The sequence below is a fragment of the Lipophrys pholis genome (assembly GCF_963383615.2).
Source record: "Lipophrys pholis genome assembly, chromosome: 12".
NCBI classification, from domain to species: domain Eukaryota; kingdom Metazoa; phylum Chordata; class Actinopteri; order Blenniiformes; family Blenniidae; genus Lipophrys; species Lipophrys pholis.
The window spans coordinates 20,765,794-20,790,211 of NC_137641.1; the positions used below are offsets into that span (position 1 = coordinate 20,765,794).

Consider the following 24,418-nt stretch of genomic DNA (forward strand, 5'->3'; position numbering starts at 1 on the left):
TGGGGTGTTGGAGGCCCGGGAAAAGGAAAAGGAGGCCATGAGAGTAAAATTGCATGTTATGTTGCGCAAAAATGACGTAATATTTCACCTCCAAATAAGTGTTAAGCTGCCTGGAAGTGATACACACTGCCTTGCTCACACTAGATTCCAGCCATATAACTAAACCAACTCTCCTGGGAATTACCCCATTTGGGGTTTTTCCCTAGGTTTGTTCTTTTTGGTTCTTCTGTGCTGTCCAGTCATTCAGTCTTTGGGGCTGTTTACTTTCACTTCTGGAGCACAGTAGTAAAAGGAGGAGGAGGAGGAGGAGGAGGGGGAAGCCCCCGCTGAGGATAAGACAGATTTGAATGAGCGTGTGTGCGCACTGATCGCTCTCAGCAGCAGCAGCAGCAGCAGCAGCAGCAGCAGCAGCAGCAGCAGCAGCAGCAGCAGCAGCAGCAACAGGTCCGGAGGCACAAAGAGTCACTCTTCTCCAAGTTCAATGGCGAAATATAAGCCTCTGCTGGTGGGCTGCTTTATTCTTGTCGGGATCATTTGCACGGTTGCCCTCGTTGCTCTGTGCATCGCTTCACTCGCTGTCAGGAGTTGCTCCAGTGGCAGTTTCAGACATGCAGCTGTTTCTGCAGACTCACTAATGTGTTCCGAGATTGGCAGGTAAGTCTCCTGCTGACAGCCTGCATCTAGTCTGCATGTGAATTCACTTCAACTTTCAATCCCACAGCAGATTCCCGGGAAATCTGTAAAGTTTCTTGAAATAAATGTAGACTGCTTATACATGCTGTAACCCCACAGATTCAGGTTAATTTGACCAAGTTTGGGCAATGCATGTTTCCCTATTCTCAGTGTTTTGCTGTGTTTTTTCGTCAGTGTTGGCAGCCTACTTGCAGGCTGCACCTTCCTGCTCATGAGGGCGAGGTAAAACAGCTGAAGTGAGCAATGCTATAAGCAGTTTAAGAGATTTGGTAGGCTCCGTCTGAAGAATAGAGATAATACTGTGAGGAGAGGACTTCTCCTCACCTCTTGTTGATCCTTTTCTAACTTTTTTTACTGGATGTGGGACAAAAGTCTAAATATCCCAGCCAATTTCATTCTTTATGATAGGAAGTGACATTGTGTTAAATTTGAGATTCTTCAGTCTCAGGCCTGAATGCATCTCTTATTTACTATATGTTATGAAGTACTCTGACCCCCCAGACTATGAAAACAAGATAAAGAAGCATTTGGTTTCTTTGCTCAGCACCTGTGTAAATAGCTGTCAGCTCATTTAGATTATGGTTTACATCAGTGTTGACGGAAGTTTACTATTAAAGAAGCTATCTAACTTACTGTTAAGATAGGCCCGTGTGCCAGCTGTTACTTTTCTTAATGTTAATGTTTCACAACTCTTCCTTTCATGTATTATTTTCATGTATGTTCAGGTTATTTAAAAGCACTTTCAATTGCCTCCCGTGTCTGAATGGTGCTATATAAACAAACTTGCCATGCCTTGCCTTTCTTTCACTCTTCCTGATTCACTGCCTGAAGCAGTTATTTGCCTGGTGGTTAACAACAATGTGGACTAAATCAATCTATCATCACAGGTCCAAATATAAAAAAAATAGGTGACGGTATTTTTTTCTCTCTTGACAATGTGTTTTGGATGTCGTTTCTGCCTCATTGTTCTCAGTTGTAAAGAGAGGTTTTCTTTTCTTTTTGTCCTCTGCCAAAATCTGTGAGAGGTTTATTTCTCGGGTCACGGCAGAAACAATGAATGTGTTCAGGTCACAGTGGCAGAGATTGCAGTGGGGAAACAGGCAGCCTGGTGAGAGGATATTTAAGAACAAGCCCAGACTTTCAGATTCAGAAACCCAGGCAGTGTGTTTGGTCAGAATGATATCATGAGCTAAACTGCTGCAAAACTAATTATTTGAATGAAAATTCTCATCTCGTTGTATTCATCAATGCACGAGGTTTCTTTGTCTTTCTCTCTCTTTCCTTTTCCCAGTCATGAAAGACTCTGAGTTGGCTTGACCTCAGCAGAAGCCAAACATTCCTAAAACAAGCTTCTCAAGTCACTCAGTGAACACGTCTAATCTCGGGCCAACTTCTCAGTGAAAAGACCCATTCAGGACTTCAAGTGACAGCTTGGACTTAAGCTGATGTGTCCTGTTGTGTCTCTTGATTTAGTTGAACAACCGTTTGAAAAGTGCTGATATATCTCACTTTACCTTCTGAGTTAAGTATATAAAAGTGCCCTGGTGACTTCCTGGCATTGAGACTGATTTCGACACTGAGCATCAGTACATAGTTCAAACTTGCCTTTTGGCAACACTAGCAGTACTTTGATGACTTTAAAAAAAAGAATCCCGTTCTGATCTCATTCAGCAATTAATAAAAAAAGAAATGTGGATTTGTGGGTGGGCAAATATGTAGGGGGTGGACAGAGAGAGAGAGTCTGAGCATGTGTTCACACAGTTCCCATAAATGAAGATAATAAAAATGACTTTTTCCAGGAACATGCTACTCCAAGGGGGATCAGCAGTAGATGGCGCCATTGCAGCTCTTCTGTGCACGTCGGTGGTCAATCCTCAGAGCATGGGCATCGGAGGAGGGTCCATTGTAACTGTGAGGAATAAGACAGGCGAGTCCTCTGCTGTCCTCTCGTTCTTTCTGCTAAGCTCTGTTTGCTCTAAAGCACAAAAGAAAAATCCAACTTTTTTTTTTCTTTCTTTGTTTTTTTAGGGGGCGTCCAAGTCTTTAACTTCAGAGAGACTGTCCCAAAGTCATTCAAACCCACCCTGTTAAATGACTGTCCAAGTACATTCAGGCTGTCCACTGGTAGGTTTCTTCTTCTTTTTTCTTCTTCTTCTTTTTACACAAATTCAAAGTGTTTACTTACAAATATATTTTCCTGGGACCCAAATACATTGAATATATTAAATTCCTTCAAACCCTGAATTCTCATTTACTAACCTTTGTATCAATTTCAGTAACTTAAGACATCCTTACACATTAACATACATTGTACTTGCTATTAAGAAGTACGCGTTAATGTAGTTTGTGGCCTGTTTATAAACCAGACATCACATCCATACAAACAGGAGATGTTGAACTTGTTACTTTTGAGCTTTAAAAAAAAAAAAAAAGTTTCAATGTAATCCATTCAACCATCATCTACTCTGCTGTATATGTACTCCAGGATGAGATGAGACTACCAACCATTACTCCACCATGCTGGCCTCAGGTCAATCCAGTTCTATTCATATTGCATCAAAATCCATATCCTAAGAGGAATCCAGGCCAGGGGAGGAAAAGAACTCTAATAGATCCAGATTGGAACTTTCTGCTTGTACTGGTTGGGTTAGAGGAAGTAGTTGACATCAGACAGAAAGCCTATCTGCAAGATCTACGAGCATTCTTGAGAGAGATTAAAATCATGGATCATAAACCTTCAGTTCCACAGCCAGAGTTACCTGCTAACCATTACGTTTATGGTGTTGTTAACCCATTGTGAGACTTTTATTAGGAGATTAGAGCTTTGGGACATTTGTTACGTAAAAGGCATTTTCATTGTGTCATGAAAAATGGTCAATAATTACGGGTGAAAACACATAAACTGTGGATAGCTGGTTCGCAAATGTCATCTAATTCAGCTGCTCTGTTTCATCTTTGCACCTCAAAGGTGCCCAGTGGATCGGCGTTCCTGGAGAGCTGCTGGGCTATGAGGAACTTCATAAACAGTATGGGAAGCTGCCCTGGGCCAAGTTGTTCGAGCCAACTATCCAGCTGGCCAGGGAAGGCATGCCCATGCCAGTCTATTTGGGAAACTTCATGAAGTCTGACATTGTGAAAGGCTACGTGGAAAAGTCATCTCTCTGGTACAGCTCCTCACTCTTACTGGCAAACTGTCTTAAGGACCATAAATTTAATCATGTTGAAAAAAAGATTTCTATAAAAGAAATTAATGAGGTTGTTACAGATGCCATCATTTTAATGCTGCTGTTGCTGCATAGATCCTAAATCAAAGGCGTTTCCCATAATTGCATATGCATTAACTTATTTCATGCTCGTTTTACGTAACCCCTTGGTTAACAATTGACTCGGGGAATTCATCCCTCTACACATTGCATAATAGTTTGGCCCAGTTGCCATGCTTGATATGATAGCAGAGCAGTGCAGACAGTTGTTTCTAGCATAACATTTCAGAAGCAGGGTTCACTGGCTTGGAAGGATTAGGGTTCTTTTTTTTCTTCTATGCAAAATTGTTACCGAAAGCCTGGAAAGGTGTAGTTCAGGTTGCACAGACATCACAGTTTTACATGTTCATGAGCCAGAAAGGAGCCCGAGTGTCGGTTAATTGTGCAGTGCAGGTCTTAGTCAGACAGTCCTGATTTAACATTTGGCTGATTTCTAAGAAGCCATTCAGGGCCTTGGAAAGAGAATAGAAGGGAATAAAATATATGTTTGTGGCTGCCTCTTTCCCCCTTTTTTTCCGATTGCAGCTCTTTGGTTTGATCGCCTCTGGTGGTGTCTTGAGTATGTGAGTCAATCAGCTCCGGGATAACAAGGGTCCATAAATGAGTCTTGTTTTGGGTGAACTTTATCCAGACTTCCTTTTGATGCAGCTCAAAGGATTATGAGTCACACTGCCTTTTATAGAGACTGAGGAACCGGGAGGTCAGGGGCCGGTCATCGGCTATTTGGCTGATCCTCTAATACATTGTGTTGATACTATCAAGGCGTAAACATTGCTCTTCAGTAGCATAACTTTCACACTGTTTGGACGTTGACGCAAATTGATGAATTTCTTGTATTCCTGTGGGATTCACACACACGACTGAGACTTGAGCCTGATGTCAGATACAACTGCTGGTCATAGGAAGTGCTGAAGCTGTCGTTGTTTTCGTGTTTGATGTTAGAGCCGCCTTGTACTTTGTATGTCTGGTGATCTCATTGCTTTTCCATAATCTACCGATGTCCAGTGTTTGGTGAAGTTGGGGAAATTTTGAAAAACGTTTGATCAGGAAGAACAATTAGGACATTCTCAGTTTGAGGAATAAATGCAAAGCGGAGGCCATAAATGTTTAGGTTACATGAGATCGTAAAAAGCCTCAAAAGTACCCTGAGGATATAAACACACCATCTCTGCAGTGCCTTCTGTATTTGTAAAAAAGATCAATGAGATTCCTTTAAACCCCTAAAGTAGTAAGACATAAATAATCATCAATGTCAGTGTGTTTATACAGTCCACAGTCAAGTTGAAAACAAAAAGGACCAAATTTGAACAAGTTGAATCCTCTCCTGCTTCTCTTTGGCATCAACTTACAGTGGCAAGAACAAGTTTGTGAACCATTTACAATGAAACATTCTATGTGTTATTACTAATACATTTCGATATGAGCTTCTTTCAAGTCAGACATACAAACAAACAGTCATTAAAAATTCTGCTGAGTAAAGTGCAGCTCTAAATTTTTCCCATTAATTGAAGCTTTTGAAATAGCTTTTATAAATGCAGGTCAGAGCTGAGCTGCTTTCAGGAGCAATTTGATTCATTTGATTCATTACAGCATCTTCAGCTCGGACAGATTCTTAGGACCGCTGTAAGAACAGCTGTGACTTATTGTTTGAATGTCTGAGCTTTCTTTCTTTCTTTCCTCCACTTTGTTGATTATGTAATTAAATGCTTGTGTCCATTCTTTTGTTGTTGTTTTTCTATCAGTGAAATTTTGTGCAACAAGAACAAAACTGTTCTGGGAAAGGGAGACGTCCTGAAGTTTCCCAAACTTGCAGAAACCATGGAAACCATCGCACAGAAAGGGGCAGATGCCTTTTACAATGGCAAGATAGGACAAGACTTGATTCAAGACATAAGAGCCGCAGGTTGGTCCTCTTTCAACACAGACAAGCTTGGGGATGCATAACTAAGGAAGAATTTCAGCTTTTTGTTATTAGAGTGAAACATTATACTTGCATTTACAGTCAATCAATAATCTGTATGTCTATCTTAGGTGGAACCTTAAAAATGGAGGACCTGAAATCCTTCCGGGTTCAGGTACAGGAGGCCTGGACCGTTCCACTGGGAGACTATCAGATGCACGTCCCTCCGCCACCTGCTGGAGGCGCTCTGCTCGCCTTCATTCTCCAAATCATGAAAGGTTTGATGTGACTGTTAATTGGTGTGATTTTGTGATGACTAGTCACGTGCCATGACTCCATTTCCAGTCTCATCTTGTGCAGACTGATATAGCCCATGCACCACGACACCAAACCACTGAGCAAACAGCTAAAATTGGGGGATCATGAATGCAATTTTAATATTTGGTATTCGTTCTGCACACGCATCACAGGAATAGGATGCTGTATCTCTGCTTCTGACTTGATGATGTATGTGCAACTGTATGCTGCATTTGCACAGCTGTAGTTTTCACTACTGTGAGGCGGTTTCTATAGTAGCCCTCACAAACTATGACAAAAAGTCTTGTAAAAGTGCCATTCATGACACTTATGTCCATGGATTTTTATTTACATATGAATTGATCCCAGAACCAGCACAATTGAAATTATAAGTGTCAATATTTTATAATGGGACGCATCAGTCTTGTATTGCTCTGCACATTACTACTCGTGAAAACATTCCAGTGAGCCACTGCAATAATGCAAAGAAGTGTTTTATGTTAAAATACTATTAATGCTCAAAAACAGAAAACAGAACATCTTGTGTGTCACAGTTACATCAACGCCTGTTGTTTGTTCTTGTTTTATTTTGCAGGATTCTCATTGACTCCAGACTCGCTCGTTGGTGACAAGAAAATTCAGATGTACCATCATTATATAGAGGCAGCAAAATTTGCAAATGGACAAAAGAAGAACGTACGTGATCCAAGCTTTAACCGTGAGAAGGTTGGTATCTAAATCTCTTTTCACTATTTAAACTACAACAAAAGTCACATGATTAGGATAAGAGCATGTGTCGGAAAACGCAGTTACAGTATAATGAACTCACAACCTGCACTGGGTACAACTCTGCAATTTGCTGAGCGTTTCAGTGTCTGTTGGTTTTTATTGTTTTGTGTGTATCATCAAGAATTCTTGTCTTCAGCCTTGTTTCCTTGTACAGCTTTATATAAGCAAAACACTTTTTTAAAATTCACGACAGTCCATGACGTGTTGTAGTTGTGTTGTAGTTGTGTAGACAGTTAAAATAAGAGCAAAGTCTTATTACATTTTAGATGTTTGTGTAAAAAGACAGCTCAATGCAAACACATTACATATGTTGGTGATTTTGTAAAATGTTTTCTGTTGACTTAATGCGACTAAAATTATGTTTTCCGATGATTTTGCTGGTTAGTGTAACCAAAAACTAACCTGGCTGAACTACTATAAAATTGACTTTTGTAGGGGAATGAATGAATGACCCAAGATGCTGACGAGACAGCAGGACTTTAGAGTGTCCTTCCTTTGATTGCGGCCAGCCTCAGACACACCTGTGCAATAATCCCGGTGTTTAGTCAACATCGCGATATGCCACACCTGTGAGGTGGATGGATTACAAAGAAGAAGTGCTCACTGACACAGATTTAGACACGTTTGTGAAAAATATTTGAGAGAAATAAGCCTCTTATGTACATAGAAAAAGTCTTAGAGCTTTGAGTTTAGCTTGTGAAAAATTTAGAAAATTATTCATATTATGTTACATTTATATTTTTGTTCAGTGTACCCACTAACATACGTAAACAGTCTACAGAACATTCTGTAAAATAAGGGGAAAACGTTTTTTTTTTTAAATGTTAAAACTACACAGCAGCATTACATTATTTTTGGATATCTAATGATATTCTTCTTTGCAGAGTGCTGCCCACTTGATTGACCCCTCGTTTATCAAGCGCATCAGAGAGATGATTTCATCAAATCGCACTTTTGACAACTCTTACTACAACAACATCGATCCCGTCTCGGACCACATTGGGACGACACATGTGTCTGTCCTGGATGAAGATGGACTGGCAGTTTCAGCCACCAGCACAATAAATCAACTGTGAGCATAAAACAAACAAAGAAAAGAAAAGAAAAAAATAATCATGAATAAATTGTAATATAATATCTGTTTATTGCATGAATCTACGTTTGTATGTTTTGTTGTGTAGATTCGGAGGAGCTGTTTACTCTCCACGAACTGGCATCATTCTCAACAATGAGCTGGCTGACTTCTGCGGCAGAGTGGACACACTGAGGGCAGGTAAAGTCACGGTCATAAACATTTCCTTTCAAACTATGGTTTCATTGAATCAGGCACCACAGCCATTCGGTCTGTTTTCTGTCTGATGCGCGCTGTGATTGTTATCTTACGCAGGTGAACAGCCTCCATCTTCCATGACTCCTGTGATTCTGGAGTCAACGTCTGGGAGAATCCTTGTGATCGGTGGATCAGGAGGAAGCCTGATTACCACATCAGTGGCTCTGGTAACTCAATTATTATTTACTTTTTTTGTTTGTTTGCGTCATTGTTTGTTTGCTTACACAACTCTCCTTTAATGTTCTAGTCCTTAGTTAATCACCTGTGGCTGGGAATGGACCTAAAAGATGCCATTCAAGCTCGTATAGTGTTTGTGGATTCACAGAACAATGTGAATTTTGAGCCTGGTTTCAACGAGGTGAGGCATTTTTTTGGTGCTGTACTCAAATTACGTCATTATTCCCTCATCTTTGATTAAATTTGCTATTTATAGCACTGGATTCAGACTCCGGTTATAATCCTACAAAGTCAGATTTGATCTCATTGTTATCACTTCAGGAATTTCAAGGTAAAAGGTATTAATGTGTTCATGTTTGTGTCTTCAGTCTGTGGCGGACCGTCTCCGAGGTCTCGGCCACAACGGTGGGAGGTGGAAATACTTTCTCAATGTGGTCAATGCAGTTGAAACAGACAACGGCTGCATCGGGGCCGTGTCCGACAGCAGGAAGATGGGAGCGTCAGCTGGATACTGACCGCATGGACACTTGACTTTCCCACTAAAATCTGAAATTAATACTGGCAAAACCTTTGGCCTTTAGAACCAGTGAATGTCACGCAGCAACAAAAATGCTGAAGTTTTCCTGTGTGAAGCTGGTAAGCAACACAGTCTAGCAACGACAATTCAGCCTGAAGGTAATTGCCAAATGATTGTGACAGTTTCAAAGCCACTCGAGTAACTGCTCATGCCTTGGCACAATGCAACATGGTTGAAAAGAATTCAAACTCGTTGGGATACAACAGCAGTTAGATGTTAACAGGATCAAATCAGGATAACTTTTTTAAGGTAAAACTACCAATGCCTATTCATTAGATTTGACAGAAAATCAACAAAAGATGCTTCAGGAGTTGGAACAATAAATAAGAAAAAGCTCATTCTTCATTTTTGTGCCTTTAATCAAATGTAAAAGGGGGAAAAAAGCACAGAAATAGGATTATTTATTAGATGTGACAGACTACACAGAATGTTTTGACATGCTCAATATCTGGCATGCATCCCTGAGTTTGTTTTTATGGCCATATTGACAGCTACCATCACAGCAGGCAGCTAAAACCACTTCCACTGAGTGCCCCAGATACTGTAGTAATCCATTTTTAGGCTGGGAAAGTTTTCATGCACACCTACTGTGAGTTTTATTGGACAAAAGTGAAGCGAGAAGTTGGTCTTTAAGGTGCTGTCGGTGAAGGTCTCAGCTCTTTGGATTGACTGTCCCGTGATGAACGAGGGACTCATCCATAGTTGTCTGGGACAGACTGCACTCTGATCCCCTACATGTGATAGATGATTATTGAAGATTGTTATTATTCTACTACTTTTGTCAGCATCAAATATCAACAGTGAATTGTCAAATATTTAATGCTGAAACCTCAGACAGATAAGCACTTGAGAGGGTCGTGACTTAGTTTGTCAAAACACTTTTACTCTCTTTCTAATCAAGCCTGACTAAAGTTATTATGTTTTTATCAATTGGCAGCTCAGGTCTCTTGCCTCGTTATAACTTTTATTGACATGCTCTCCTTCTGGATTTCAGACAGAATAAATACTCAACAGTAATGTGTTTCGGTGTTTGGATCACATTATGTAATCCTGTTTCTCTCACTAGTCACGTATGGTAGGATTTCATACTCCTAACTATTGTGTTTACTAGATTCATTAATAGCAACAAATGTATTATTAAGGGTGGTAAACAGTGATTAGCGCTGTTGTTACACCACTCAGACGGCATCGACGTGGCGTGAAGATCAGTTGACTTTATTTACTACTGGCAGGACAGGTACAGAATCAAGTCACCATCAAACCAAACGGGATCACACACAGCTTCGCCTTCAACACCGGAAACCAAAACCAAAGCCAATCTTCTTCTCCCACTTGACTGGCTCTGTTTATCTTATACAGTCTTCACTCGGCCCCCTGCTGGCCAATATGATTAACTACATGAACACAAGAACAGAAAATAACCAACTAAAGTTGAATACAATATTAACTGTAAACACAGAAATACATTATATACAAGCATTCGCTTTCAGGTGCTACACTGTCACCTCACAGGAACTAAGTGGCGTTTTCTGTTCTCCGTGTGCCTCCGTGTGCCTCCGTGGAATCTCATCAGGTACTCTGTGTACTTCCTATAATCCAGAGGCGTTTGTTGGGCAAACTGCTGACTTCGCTTGACTGCAGGATTGAAATTAGAGGATGTGTTTGTGAATTCCTGTGTTGGCTGGGAAATACTACTGCTCCCTGCTACCCTGGTCTCTATGACACAGAAGATGTATGTATGTTGTTTTTCTTAACTGTGTAATTATTTGTGGGAACTGTTTACTGTAGATGAGCCATTAAACTCCTTTAAAGTGACTGAATTGCTCTCAGCTGTTTGCAGAGGCAACTTTTACTGTGATTTTAGAAAAGATCTGACACCAATATGTCTTTTTATACTCACCTTGTTTTGGTAAAATGTTTTTATATATATATGAATTACCACTTTTTATGATGATTAACTGTGAATATGGGTGCTATAACAATAAAACATGAAGTTTCAAACAAGCCAAGTTTCCAATCTTCTTCATGCATCCCTCACAGCCAACAGCTCTGATCACTGTTTCAAACACACAAGCAAAACACTTTTCAGTGCAAAGTACATTTCTTCAATCATTTATTCCTACTTGAGTATGACCAGCAATAATCAGTTGCAGGTTTTCCCGTTTGCCCTGTTTCGAACCAGCAAGCAGACAAAGAAAGCAGTAATGGGATATGTTTGAGAAGAGAAACTTATGAATTAGTGATGATTTCTTAAGTAGATTCTGCCCCGATTTCCTTTGGGGCACAAAATGTGACTTATGAGAACATGCAAATTTTGGTCTGTGTGAAGCACCGCTGTCTTCGTCGTATGACAAATGACTCAATCTGGGGAGGTTGTGCCTTCATAGCTTCATTGTCACGATATTATGCTATTTATATAAATAACAGCCATTTAAAGCAAGGATCATTTTAAAGTATGCAGAAAATGCCACTCCACTAATGAGTTTTCACTCAAAGAGCTCAATAATCCTGGAACGACTCTTCACACTCTCAGTGACAAAGGTCCTTGATGCAGCAAATTATCTCAACGGAGGTTTTTGGATACTTTTTAGCATGTGTTGTTTTCTGTCACAAGGCCTTCCAAGGCAATGAATCAAATTAAAAGTACTCATAGACCATGGTTTACACAGAAACTTTTTTTCATGCCTGGAGGGTTAGTAAATTGGCCTGTCGGAGTTACATAATTTGGAAGTTCATCATAACTGTAGAAATAAGACTGTGCTTAATTGGGCCTTCAGGAAAAATACGAGTGTGGCAGAGATTTGCTCTTTTTTTTTTTTTTTTTTATTCTTCCTGTTCTTCATAATGTCTGCAACTGGTACCAGGTATCACATCTGAAAATCCTATGAAACTGGCCCGATACAGTGTATATTTGAAGAAACACTGATGTTTGTAATGTGAGTCTGTGCACCTCTTAAACCAGCTCTCCTTTTTGTCCATATTGACTTCAGCTCACTTTTAGAAACTGTTCATGTGGTAAATGCCTTCAATGAGTTAAAGTTAAAAAAATTATTATGAAAAAGAATGAAATGTGTTTTGCAGTATAAGTAGCTGTTTGAAAAGATGTGTGTGGGAAGCTGCAAAGAAATTGCCCATACGGGATAAATAAAGTTTGAACCTGATTCTGAATGTTAGATTTCTGATGAGAAATCAGATCACTTGAACTCTTCCGAGGAGGAATTCCTTTCAGGTGTGTGACATTTTACAAAACGTAGTGTGTAGTGCAGGTCCGATTTCTGATGTCTACCAGTTGTTAACAGCTCCACTAAATCCCACAGCTTTCTGTAAGACGTCCCGCACCACAATGGTTGGAAACCAGCACTTTAATCTTCAACAATGCGTTGCCTTTTAAGCTGCTTATATTATCTGTCGTGCCATATCGTCAGTGGAGAATAAAATGCAAATATTTCCCTCGGAAATGCTGACAAGTGAATGTATAAAGTTTCATCAAACAGTAATACTCCAGTAAAGCGCCACAAAACTGCCAAGAACTTCAAGAATTTGCCCCAGGGATTAATAAAGTATCACTCCTTTATTCTATTAACTGTACACATGTGCAGTAACAGAGAAAACTTCAGTTGCAGCTCAGCTCACAGACAAATACAACAACAAAAAACCTCTCTACATATACATTTAATCGGTGGTCAATCTAACAAAATGATTAAAAAGGGTGAATGAGAGCACTTACACGAGGGTTGTAAATTATTTTATTTTTTTAAATAAATATTTATCTGGCGAGTATTGTGAATACTAAACCACTTAGTTTAATGACATTTGAACCCGTCATCTAAGGCAGCAAGCTAACATGGTATTTCATACATTTCAGTAATTATGTAAGTCATTTATGATCCAGCTGAGGAGAGCGGCTGTGAGTCCCAGTGGTAACAGTGGGCAGCAACAGCTGTAATGTTGTTATGAGTTCATTATAGGCCATTGCACTATGGGCCGAGAAAAAAAATTACTTGAAGTCATTATCTGTATTACGTGGGACTGAGGTGATGTAGTCCTTCATTTTCAAAGCCGCTCATGTCTGATCTCTGTCTCACCTCAAATGAACGGTCCTGGTATTATACATTAGAAATGTAAATGACAGAAAATCATCCTGAGCGCTACTCTCTTTGTTTTTTGTAGATTTTCCACTTTGATAATTCCTTAATTACAGGCTTACTCACATCTGATCTTTGCTGAGCAATTAAAACGGCTTTACACTGGTAAGCATTCAGAACAAAAGAAAGCCTCGTAAATATAACAGCTCATGACTGCCTGTGAGAACATTGTGTTCACAGATAAAGATTTCCACATTTTCAGGTACTTTTTTTGCATACATCAGTCAAAACAAAACAAAAAAAACAAAGAACAACAACAACAAAACTGAGTCTATCCTCCAATGACAAGCAATGTTTTCAAAATGTGTTAATTACACTACATGTTGAGGTAACATTATTTCAGTAGATTCAGCCGAGGCGCTGTGTTTTAAGAACGATGTGCACATCTTTCAAAGCGAAGAACAGAACATCCGGTGCCAGAAACAAACATTGTCAGCTTGAAGTTTCTAATCTCTAAGGACTGTAGCACTGGTGTCATGGTTCACACAACCATAGGCTCTCCGCAAAATCGTAGGATGTTTATGACTCAGTAACCTGCTGCATGCGCCCACTTGCGAGGATCTGACTGAGCATGGAGTCCCTCTTTGTGACGAACGATGGCCTGCACCACAGCTCCCGTTGATTTGAGATACTCTGTCACATGGTTCTTATTTGCCAAACCTTCGATGACGTCCTGTGAAAAGCAAAACGCCTTTGAAGATACGATGACTTTGTGCAAAAACGCGGAACCACTATGTACTCTGCATAAACGCTTTATAATTGTTTTGACATTACAGTTCTTGTTTCTACATGTACTGTAAGTCCTAACTGAGTCACAAGGAGCTAAATTATCTGCTGTTTAGGAGGAGAGGGAGACGGTTGATTAGACAGCAAGAGCTGACAAGAGAACCAGTAGTATCTATTGAAAAACATGGCACAAAAGAGTTCACAAATATGTGCTTGGTAGATTTATTCTTTTCTGTAACAATGGTTCCTGGCAACAAATCGTACATCACTCTTAAATAATGAAACATTCGTGAGGACAGTGCATTTGTGGGATGAGCAGCAGAGCTGAAATTACCAGATCTTTTTAGCCAAATCCAAACAGACAATTCAGCTTTTAAGTATTGCTTGGTATTGAAGAACAGATTTGCCAGTCAAGCATGTTCTTATCTCTATTGCTCATTGTCCAAATAGCACTCTTTGTCTTGTAAAATTACTTCTCTTCAACTTTTACAGCCCCTTTAGGCAGATTACCAGACACACTGTAGGCATAACAGTGTTGGAATATTTTCTCCCTGTTGTTACAGAGTATTGATCCCTGAAGGTAAACATAATGAAGTGCGCCCGCCAGTCATGGACATGCTATAAGGATTCAGTGTATGCTGGGGTTTTGGATGAGGGATGGTCTCCCTGAACACCACAATACCAGTCTTTTAGTTGCATATTTCTACGTTGTTTGCTGTTTGTGACACTCACTTTGTCAAAGCCGGGCTCCGCTACAGTGGTGTTGGGGCTCAGCTGGTTGTGGACCCTTGGGTCAGACACAGCTTTTTCCAGATTGTAGTCAAAGAACAGCGCGTTGAGAATCACCTGCAAAGTAACAAACATCTCAAACATCATGATGAAAGCCAAATTATATATATATATTTTTTTTAAAAAGCTGTTCAGAACTACATTTGTCTAAAAGGTATGATACTGTGTTGTTTGTTTTTGCCCTGGCTCATAGGAAAAGGGGGTTGTGAAATGTTTACTTTCCGAATAAAGATCCAAGGTTTTATACCATGATCAAAGATATCGTTACCAATACATATCTTTTAACTGAGGCGGCCAAATTTACAAAGTGTATAGTCGCCTCTAGTTAAACTTAAAGATATTATGTAAAATCCACTCTCTAATGGTTTTCCAACAGTAATATGCATCCTCATACCTGGGAATGATGCCCCAGAAGTGAAGAAAGTATGTCATCTCCCTCCCTGGCTTATTTCAATTTTTTAAAAGTGTGTGCTCCAACGAGCCAATCAGAAATCAAACCCTATATAGTGTCATCTGGGGTTTAGCCAATCCCAATCAAGGTAGGCCCTCCCTTTGACCCTCCCATAATTTTGGCAGCTCTGCTCAAGCACATGGCACCACAAGAGGAAGTACTTCCTCCTCTTCCTAAGATGGGCATGTGTGGGCGGAGACAGTCCAGCTCACACAGACACAGCAGATTCTGAATGCCACTCATATGATTCAATATTGAAATGGCTGAGAATCAAGTAAAAGCTGGATTTGGGGCAAAAAACTTTGAATACAATGTTTTTGGACCAATGAGACCCATGTGAAAGTGTTGCAAAGCTGTATAATATGGCCTTTTTATACATTACAATACATAGCTGACAGCCCGGCTTCACCTAAATTTGGAAATACTTTTGTTTGATCTGTTTTATCAGCCAACTGGTGGTGGTGGTGGTGGTGGGTAAATAGACCAACATGTTGCACTCTGAATGTAAATGCGAATCAGGAATCTGTCTTAGTCTTACCTGAGCAATGGAAGTTGTGATTTTCGTTCCTCCTGAGCCTCCAACCACCATCTTAACCACGTTGTTTTTGTCAAAGAGGATGGTTGGACACATAGAAGACATGGGTCTTTTCCCTTTAAACACAGTTTAAGCATGAAATCAGTTTGTAATGTAAACCCTAACAAGAATTTATAAGTTCCAATTTGTCCATCTATTGTTATCTAATCTAATCTAAATAAAAAAAATGTGAATTGATAACCAAGATCACAATCTACAGTTCTCATAAGGACAGGTTGGTATCTAAGTGACCTTTGATTTATTCTTCAGCTGAAAAGCTTATCTATGTGACAGCTTTACTGGCTCTGAGAGCCTCTCCAGTGTGTATAGTTTCCATGTAGATTAATGCAAATGTTTTAATAATCTTACCGGGTCTGATGAAGTTGGATGGTGAAGGAGGAACGCCAAATCCATTTGTGATGAACGGGGAACTGAAGTCATCCATCTCGTTATTGAGAAGGATCCCTGTTGACCTTGACATGACTTTGGAACCCAAACTGCAAGAAAACACCAACCATTAAAACATAATGCCAGTTGCAAGCATGAGACTGATGGAATATGATGTTTGGAGTGAATCTGGGCGTCGTACTGATGGTTGATGGTGCTGGTGGCGGCGACTGCACTCCCATCTTCTGCCACGATAGACAAATGGGCCGTTCCGTGATTTTCTGGCAGGTAGAACTCGGGGTCATAGTAGTTGACGTGATGTGTAGTGTTATCCGTAATCTTGTCACGAAGGATGCTGGCATATGATTGGGAAGTCATATTCTGAACCAGCTGATAGGAGAGATTTTTTATTATTACTATCAAATATTGGAAAGTATACCATTTGCCATACATTCACATATTAGAATATTTTGAATCACCAATAGCAAGTTGTTTTTTTAATTTGTGTTGGAGGATACAGATTAATAGGAATAAATATTTTTGCTTGTATATTGTATTTGCTATAAGAGCAAATGGACAGTCAATCTTTGTTTTTTCAACTACTACAAACTATTATTTGTCAAAACAGTGAATGCTCTTTATTTTATTTGACAGTACCGAGGCAGTACGATTACAGCTTTGATGTGTTCATACAAATTAGTCTGATACAAACTGTCCAACTTGTATCATTTTAAAATTATGTCTTTTCAAGAGCAAATACTTCTGCGGATGACCACACCTGTGGGAGGTACACTTTGCAGTTGAGGAATTCAGATCAAGCAGCCATGTCATAGTTAACACATAACACATACTTGATCAGATTCCCATTTGTCACAGATCGTACACTAACTTCCTCCTTCGAATAGGAAGATAATTCCCTCAACTTCTAAAAAATTGGCAAGCAACTCACATCTGTTATGTTGAGAAACGCAGGATCTCCGAGCAAGGTCCTCTTTGCATAAGCAAAGCGAAAAGCCTCCAAGATGCGATGGTAGGTCAGGATCTTTTTCTCAGTGCTTGATACACTATCTGAGGTGAAGTTGTAACCTGTTCAGAACACAGCAAAGGAAGATCTGTTGAACTACAGCCTCACCTGGCGGCCTTGTGGGATTCTGTGGACATAAAGGAGTGACAGAGATAAAACGGACATAATCTGGACTGTTCTTGTGTTTGTATCTGGCCTAGATGAGGCTGTGAGCAGATCCGGGGTATTAGCCTGAGCTGACAGATACAGGAGGAGACGACAGGGAAGCTGGTGGAACAGGAGGGTTTTGGTTTGATGGGTTTCAGCTGTCGGACAGAGACAGGAGTCACGGTAAATCACAAGGATGGGAATTTTTTTGCCAGTGACTAAAATGTGTGTTCCATGTCACACAACCCTTCGACTGTGTCCAATTAGAGGTAAATTGCTGAGATTAGTGTTAGAGTGTGTGTGCGTGTGTGTGGGGGCGGAGGGGTGTACTGTGAGTGGGCGGCCAGTCAGAGAAAAGGATAGGTTTGAGGAGATTAATTACTTGAGAAGGAAGTTTCTCAACTAATCCTCAGAGGCAGACATAGTCAGTGTACTGAGGAGGAGCTGAAGCAGTGAGACAGTGTCTTCACAGACCAGCAGTTTGGATTTTATGGCTTGTGTTTAAGTCTATGACAAGGCAACAGAAGGAGAAGATCCAACAGATGATTCACATTGGAAAGATAAATGTTTGGACTGATTTCATAAGCGACATCTTCATTACGTTTTCTGATCAGACTTAAAGCTTCTCAGGTGTGAAGGCACAGATTGCATTTACCTTTGGATCTTAATTACTCTAATAAAACAAAAGTCCTCCTGTCATGATTGCAGAGCAGTTCCCTCGTGGTTTTTCGCTTCACTCCCTAAATTAGACAAAGCTGAATCCCTACTTGATGTTGCTTCAGTCGCTGTGCTTTGTGTGGTTTTGAGGCACCATCTGTTTGCATTCAACAAGTCATCCTGTTCATTTGCACAACTCAAATGAGAAAATGACAAGTTCATTGGTGGGAACAAATTCTACATTGTCTTGTTTATACCTTGAATTAGATTTGTTGCTTCTGACAGAGTCCAAATTAAGTAGCCTTGTGTCTTACAGTTTTGTTGAAGCAGTTCAATGTAACCTTAAATCAAAAAGTTTTTTTTTATTTATTTCAAGAGTGGATTCAAACCGCAGCGGATCAACAGTGCTTACAGCAGAGTCCATCCTGTGAGAGTGATTGTGGAAGAGAAGGCACGCTTGCATTAAAGAACATTGTCTCCCACTCGGGATGTTTTTTTGGACAAGGCATCAAGGCTTACCATTCAAGATGTTTAATATCAGTGCGAGCACAGGGCCGCTAGCGGGGGCATAGGGAACCGCCATGGTGTACTCCCCCACATTCATCCTCAAATCGGTCTCATCCAAGACAGGCGTATAATCCTCCAGATCCTTCAATGTAATGATACCGCCTAAACATGGAAACATGAATTGACGAACACTGCAAATGCACACTTGGAAAGAACTGATAATTCCATTTCTCCTCAGCCTAGAAATTGCACATGTAGACAGTGTCTGCATACAGGCTACATGTGAATTCAGATATGAATATACTTTATATATTCATATTCCAAAGATAACGCAGTCTGCAGAAATAGATACTCTAGCACCACCACCAGTTTGATTGTTTATTGTTATTCAACAATAAACGATCAAACTGGAATCTCAACCAATGATGTTATTACACTGGGCTTGTTCTACTTCGAAGTCAGTTAGACCAAACCTACTGTATTGCTGATAAAGCAGCATTCATAACGTAACTTGATGAGAGACTAAACATTTCTACACATTGTAAATTACCTTAACAAAGGGGATTTCAAAATAGAAAACTCTCTCAAATGCTTTGTCTCATGATAAGTGGTGTTGGTTTCCCTTAACAAAGGGGATGCCAGATCTAATTGGTTGGATGCCAGATCTAATCTTTGTAATCTAATCTTTTTTACAATATGAGTTACTATTTTTTACAGCTGTTTTGATCCAAAGCCATTAAACCACAGAACTCTTCTTGTGTTACTTTAAGGACTTTAGAACTAGTCGGCATCTTTAACATTGCATCTCTTACACTATTACAGGCCAATGTTTTTGAACAAAAGCTCCATTACATTGTAAAAGTTAACAAATAGTTCAAAGGCTGCCATCCCCTTATTTCATATTTTTGTGATTCATTCTTCAGTTGGAGCCCGTCCCATACTTTGACAACCGAGATGTAAGACTCTACATGGGATCTTAGAAGATTGTAGAAATACTACCTGCTGCCTGAATATCATTCACCAGGTTCTGAGCCAGTTCTCCCTTGTAGAAGGCATCAGGTCCTTCTTCGGCTATTCTTCTGTAGGTTTTTGCCAGCTGGGGAAATCTGATGGTTTCATTTTCTTTGAGAACGTCACCATTTTTCCCGCAAAACACTTCACTGGGAGAACAGAGGAATATATACTTTCAGGACACCAGTCAACAATATAATCAGACATAACCGATAATTGGTTTCTGCTTCTCACCACAGAGCTGTGTCATTCAGGATCGTGTCCCTCTTGTTGGACAGAGCCGTGGCCAGTGCCCTTCCTAAAGGAAATCCTTTTTCTGCCAGAGCAATGCTCGGCTGAAACAAGTCCCTCCAAGGTAGTTTCCCATGTCGTTTGTGTGCCAAGTCATAACCTCGAATCTCCCCCGGCACAGCAATGGACAGCCCTCCTACAAGCCATTTAAACAGATGGTTGTGCTCACACTGAATAGTTCTACTTCATTTTAGGACACCAGTACTCATCAGTAATCATTCTGTACATTCTGCAATGTGATTAATATTTTTCTGAGACTTTACTTATAACTCTTTGAGCAAAGTACCATACAGCTTAACAACAAAAATTTTGTCTGTTTGTGTTTCAACATCAGTTGTCCGGCACTGTTAATGTGTTAGCAGCTTGATTACACTTTTACACATGCCCAATGACGCCGGTTAAAAATTACCTTTCTGAGATAACGATGTACTGTTCTTAAACATGTTCTTCGTCGCATTGAGTGGTGCCACCTCCCTGGCATTGATGGTCTCAGCTTTTCCTGTGTAAAGATCACAAAACTGAATTTAAGGACTTCTGATGGTCAGAAAAATTCGACGTGAACGTTGGGCTCTTGGATGGAACTGTTGGCAAAAGTGTACCAGTTTTTGCATTGAAGATGGTAAAGAAAACCCCTCCTCCTATGCCCATACTGTGAGCATTCATCAATCCAACACACAGTAAAGCAGCTATAGAGGCATCCACCGCAGACCCCCCTTTCAGCAGCATGTCTCTATGGTTAGAAAAAAAAAAAAAAAAGGATTCAAACACACATGAGGAAGTGAAGAGGTGTAGATTTGTTTTACACTTAAGATCCTAAGACTGTGTAGGCAGAGAGCGAAATAAATAAAGCGCGTTATTCTGCTAAATTTATGTATGTGATTATGTGTGGAATCTCTTTGATTACTCTGTAGGTTTGCATAGACTGATATGTACATTTGAGCATAATAAAACTCATCTCAAAGAAACAAGATCTCACCTGCCAACATCTGAACATGTCCCAGCGTCTGCTGCCACCGCTGCTTTCCAGTGCCCCTGCTGACTTGGGTGCTTTTGACTCCCAATACCAAAGTAGACGCCACAAAAAGTGGCAACCGCTGCGATGAGCAGCAAACCCAGTGCCACAATCACTGTCTTCTTCGCCATTATTGCAGTGATAAGTGACCAATTCAATACCTAAAAGTAGAGAAACGCATCTGTACAATGTGCCACCATAAACCAAACCCATATCACTTTGTTTAGTGTCCTGAAACATGTAATGTAGTCTCTAACAATTCGAAATATAATTCAATGAAGGTAAGTCGAATAAGCTGCGAAAAACAAATTGCAAATTTTTTCCACTATCAAAAATGAAATTGTGAACCTAAAACCGGATTAAATCATTTAACCTATTTAGACATCCATACAGTTAAGTTAAGGTGCTACAACAGCGTACATGTTACAAGTTCATGCCTACCAATTAAATCCAGGTTGGAGCATTCGAAACGCCTTGTTGACAGCTGGTTGCTCAGATGCTGGTGTCCTAATAGTGACCAAGAAAAAGGACATAAGCTACTCTCCCCTTAATCCCAGGAACTTGTGTCTTTGTATCTTTGTGTTGTGTGACAACATGTGCAAACATGCGAGAAAATAACTATAATTTGTTTCAAAATTGTCTTTGCAGTAATGCCATTGCCCCGCCTCCCCGGGGAGGCTATCTTGAAAGTTTGAATGCATGCGGGCAAAAGTATATCATTTGCTTCCATATATATTTGAACAATTATGCTACTGGATGCATATCTTCAAATAATATGGTTGAGATTACATGATTAAGATGAAGGTCAGTCAACACTTTTTGAAGAATTACACGTGAAAGCAACATCACATTCATTGAAACCTCAACCTGACCTGTTCAAGCCAATCATTTTAGCACCCTGATCCTCACTACCTGAATGATTTACATTGGCCTCTTTAGAGAAGCCTCGGGCGCAGCAGCACAGGCAGATCGTAAAAGCTTTGGGATACATGTTAACACATAGCTTTATAGAGAGAAAATGCACGTAGCCCATAAACTTTTCCAACAATTGAATAAATGAATATTGTTGTTGTTGTTTAGCACCTGTTAAAACTGTGCCAAATAACATAGTAAGATAAACATTTGATTATTCCCACCATAATGTTCGCAAAAAGCATGATTGGATTTAAAAACAAAACAAAACAAAACACAATAGTAGGCTGTCACAAAGACATTTTCCAGTGAACAATTAGCAATTGCCATAGCCTTCTGGATATAAATGCTTAAAATAATAAGGTCCACTCAAATTTTAAAAGTGCATATTATAAAGACTGAAATTTGGTCTGTTCCTGCCAAGAACTCTTTAAATTGTTATTCCAACAAAGTAAGGTGGAGTGATTCATGTATTACAATGCAGAATAGCTCTGAATAAATATTTGAAATGATGTGACTTGGAGGCACTCAGTGTACCCTCTTGTCTGAGCTTTCTGCAGCTAAAAAGACAAAAGAAAAAGAAAGCTTGAGTAGTTTAGCTTAATGTTACCTCCAAACCCTCAAGTCTCTTAAATGCAGATTCTTTGGTCTGTCAATGGAATGTTATATAAGAGTAAAGGGCATTATATCACGTCTCAAACTACAAAATCACCAGAATATGGAAATAAAAGAAGCTGTGGTAAGATTTAAACCCAATCCCATGTCTCCAATTTAGAATAGGGTTTTTGTATTTTTATATCATTTACCTTCACAGACATATGAAAGAAATTTCTCTCTTACCTTGATTCCTGTGCGGGCCTTGGCAGCTGACTGTTCACTCTGAGCCTCTGGAGAAAATGATTAGTAAGAGAGTTCCTGAGCTTCTCAATATTTAACTGTCAGAAAGTCATTAAACTTTAACCCCGGCTGCCATAAACGTTTGTTACTAATTTGGCTTAAAAACGCAGGCAGAAAACTGGGATGACAGTCATGCTTAAACAATCACTTGTCTGTACTCAGTCTGTACATACATACGATATTCACAGACAAAATGCAAGACTCTGAAACTACACCAAGAAAACAGTCATCTCATGAAAGGTCCTTTATCTGCACCAATAATTAAACTTATCTGTGAAAAAACATTACCAAGCAGTAGCTTTGGGTTGTTCATTTTGTATAGATGACACATGATTCCAAGTAATTCAGCACTTCCACAAATGATAAAGTCGGGCCCTGTTTCACACCTCGAATGCAATGCAACTCTAGCATAAATGTTGATTTTTATTTAATTTTTTTATTATTTTATATGACGGCTCACAAAACCTTTGATATTTAAGTTTTAAATAAAGTGCCTCCTCACCGGGAAAATGAAGGCTTTCAGGGCTGCGAGGGAGAGGATCACATCTGCCATGAAGGGAGGAAAAAAGAACAAACTGCGGGGGGACAGTGTGAAGGACTGCAGGGCCGGAGGAGAAGGGTCAGTTAAATAAGCAGCCAGGCCAATAGGTGGAGAGCAGCAGGGACAGGGCAGAGGACTTACTCAACTTTGACACAGTCATCCCACACATCCTTTCCCAGGTAAAAGAAAAGCTACTCCTACCAATTACAGTCCCCTTTGAATCGGTCCTTTCATGCCTCACCTCACTCACACCCTTTTTAAAACTCCACCTATTAGATGTTTTCGAGAAGACCATGCTGGAACAAAACATGGTAGTAAAATATGTAAATCATCCTCCCTCCTGATTGTGTGAAGGTGTTCATATACAATTATCAAACACAAAAAACAAACACCTGATGCAGAGACAGAGTGCCTGAAAACCATCCTTGGATATATACATATAAGTTGTAGCTGTAGGTTATTCCAGATAACGCATCTCTTTCATAAGGAAAACACGTACACACACTTTAACACATTGCACAGACAAAATGATTCCACTTTCCAAAACTAAATTAAAATGAGAGCAACCATCAAAGAAGTCTGCATATGTGTAATCTCTGTTTCCTCTCATTCGTCTCCATCATTGGACACATAGATCCAGCTGTGACAACACCAACCGTTGATGTTTGTTTTTCTCACAGCTGTAGCCCTCGGTGCTGAACTAAAGAGCCATGCTCAGTCACGCCGCAGTGTTTCACAAAAGAAATGCATCCACGGATGGTCAAGAATAACACAGTTGTGTGTGCATCCAGCATATGACAAAATGGAGTTACATAGATGGGGAGTACAATATATTATTCACAAAAACAGCAGCTGGGGATGCCGAGCCGAGTTACAACTGATTTACTAGGAACTAAAAATTTACTTTAAAAACAACTTCAGCATATGCAGCTTACATATTAGTCCAAAGTTGATTTAATCTTCTTTTTTCTCTCTGAAGAAATGGGAGAGTGAAATGCTTCACTGTTGGGTGGACAGCTGTCTGGGACAAACATTTACCACAGGTATACAACAAGGAGCACACAACAAACACTGGCCTAGGAACTGATTTACAGAGAGGAGTATCCTGTTAGTGGTTAAGGTCGTGCTAACGCTACCAATGGGCAGCAGTGGTTTGTGAATCAGTTAACAGAGTAGACAGACCCTATATGTAAGACGATTAAGACATATCAACTTGGATGCCTGAGTCAGACAATGTATGATAAATGACCATCTGGCCACCAAATACTCAGTATCAAAAAGTTAGCCAGAGCGAGCTTGTGGTTCTCCTTGAATGTCAATG

General features: G+C 39.9%; 2 protein-coding genes across 2 annotated transcripts; one reads left to right on the plus strand and one right to left on the minus strand.

Moving 5' to 3' along the window:
• Nucleotides 1–367: 367 nt before the first annotated feature.
• On the plus strand, nucleotides 368–11,028 carry ggt5b (gamma-glutamyltransferase 5b). The gene is made up of 12 exons (XM_080477164.1): nucleotides 368–654; nucleotides 2,493–2,620; nucleotides 2,722–2,817; nucleotides 3,662–3,857; nucleotides 5,699–5,859; nucleotides 5,988–6,134; nucleotides 6,749–6,879; nucleotides 7,827–8,014; nucleotides 8,124–8,215; nucleotides 8,330–8,439; nucleotides 8,520–8,630; nucleotides 8,818–11,028. Exons 1-12 carry the CDS (start codon nucleotides 482–484, stop codon nucleotides 8,962–8,964), a joined length of 1,680 nt encoding a protein of 559 aa, XP_080333290.1. The 5' UTR covers nucleotides 368–481; the 3' UTR covers nucleotides 8,965–11,028.
• A 2,669-nt stretch (nucleotides 11,029–13,697) lies between these two features.
• On the minus strand, nucleotides 13,698–20,878 carry ggt1b (gamma-glutamyltransferase 1b; the record flags this gene model as incomplete). The annotated part of the gene is made up of 12 exons (XM_080477166.1): nucleotides 13,698–13,844; nucleotides 14,630–14,743; nucleotides 15,676–15,788; nucleotides 16,081–16,208; nucleotides 16,301–16,488; nucleotides 17,048–17,184; nucleotides 18,446–18,595; nucleotides 19,433–19,593; nucleotides 19,679–19,871; nucleotides 20,145–20,234; nucleotides 20,335–20,465; nucleotides 20,712–20,878. 12 exons carry the CDS (start codon nucleotides 20,876–20,878, stop codon nucleotides 13,698–13,700), a joined length of 1,719 nt encoding a protein of 572 aa, XP_080333292.1.
• Between the last annotated feature and the right edge of the window lie 3,540 nt (nucleotides 20,879–24,418).

Excerpts from the sequence above, each read along its gene's own strand:
- ggt5b (XM_080477164.1), top strand. The coding sequence starts at position 482 with ATGGCGAAATATAAGCCTCTGCTGGTGGGCTGCTTTATTCTTGTCGGG. Across the intron at positions 2,818-3,661 it reads TACATTCAGGCTGTCCACTG|GTGCCCAGTGGATCGGCGTT; the intron begins GTAGGTTTCTTC and ends TGCACCTCAAAG. Across the intron at positions 8,015-8,123 it reads ACCAGCACAATAAATCAACT|ATTCGGAGGAGCTGTTTACT; the intron begins GTGAGCATAAAA and ends TTTGTTGTGTAG.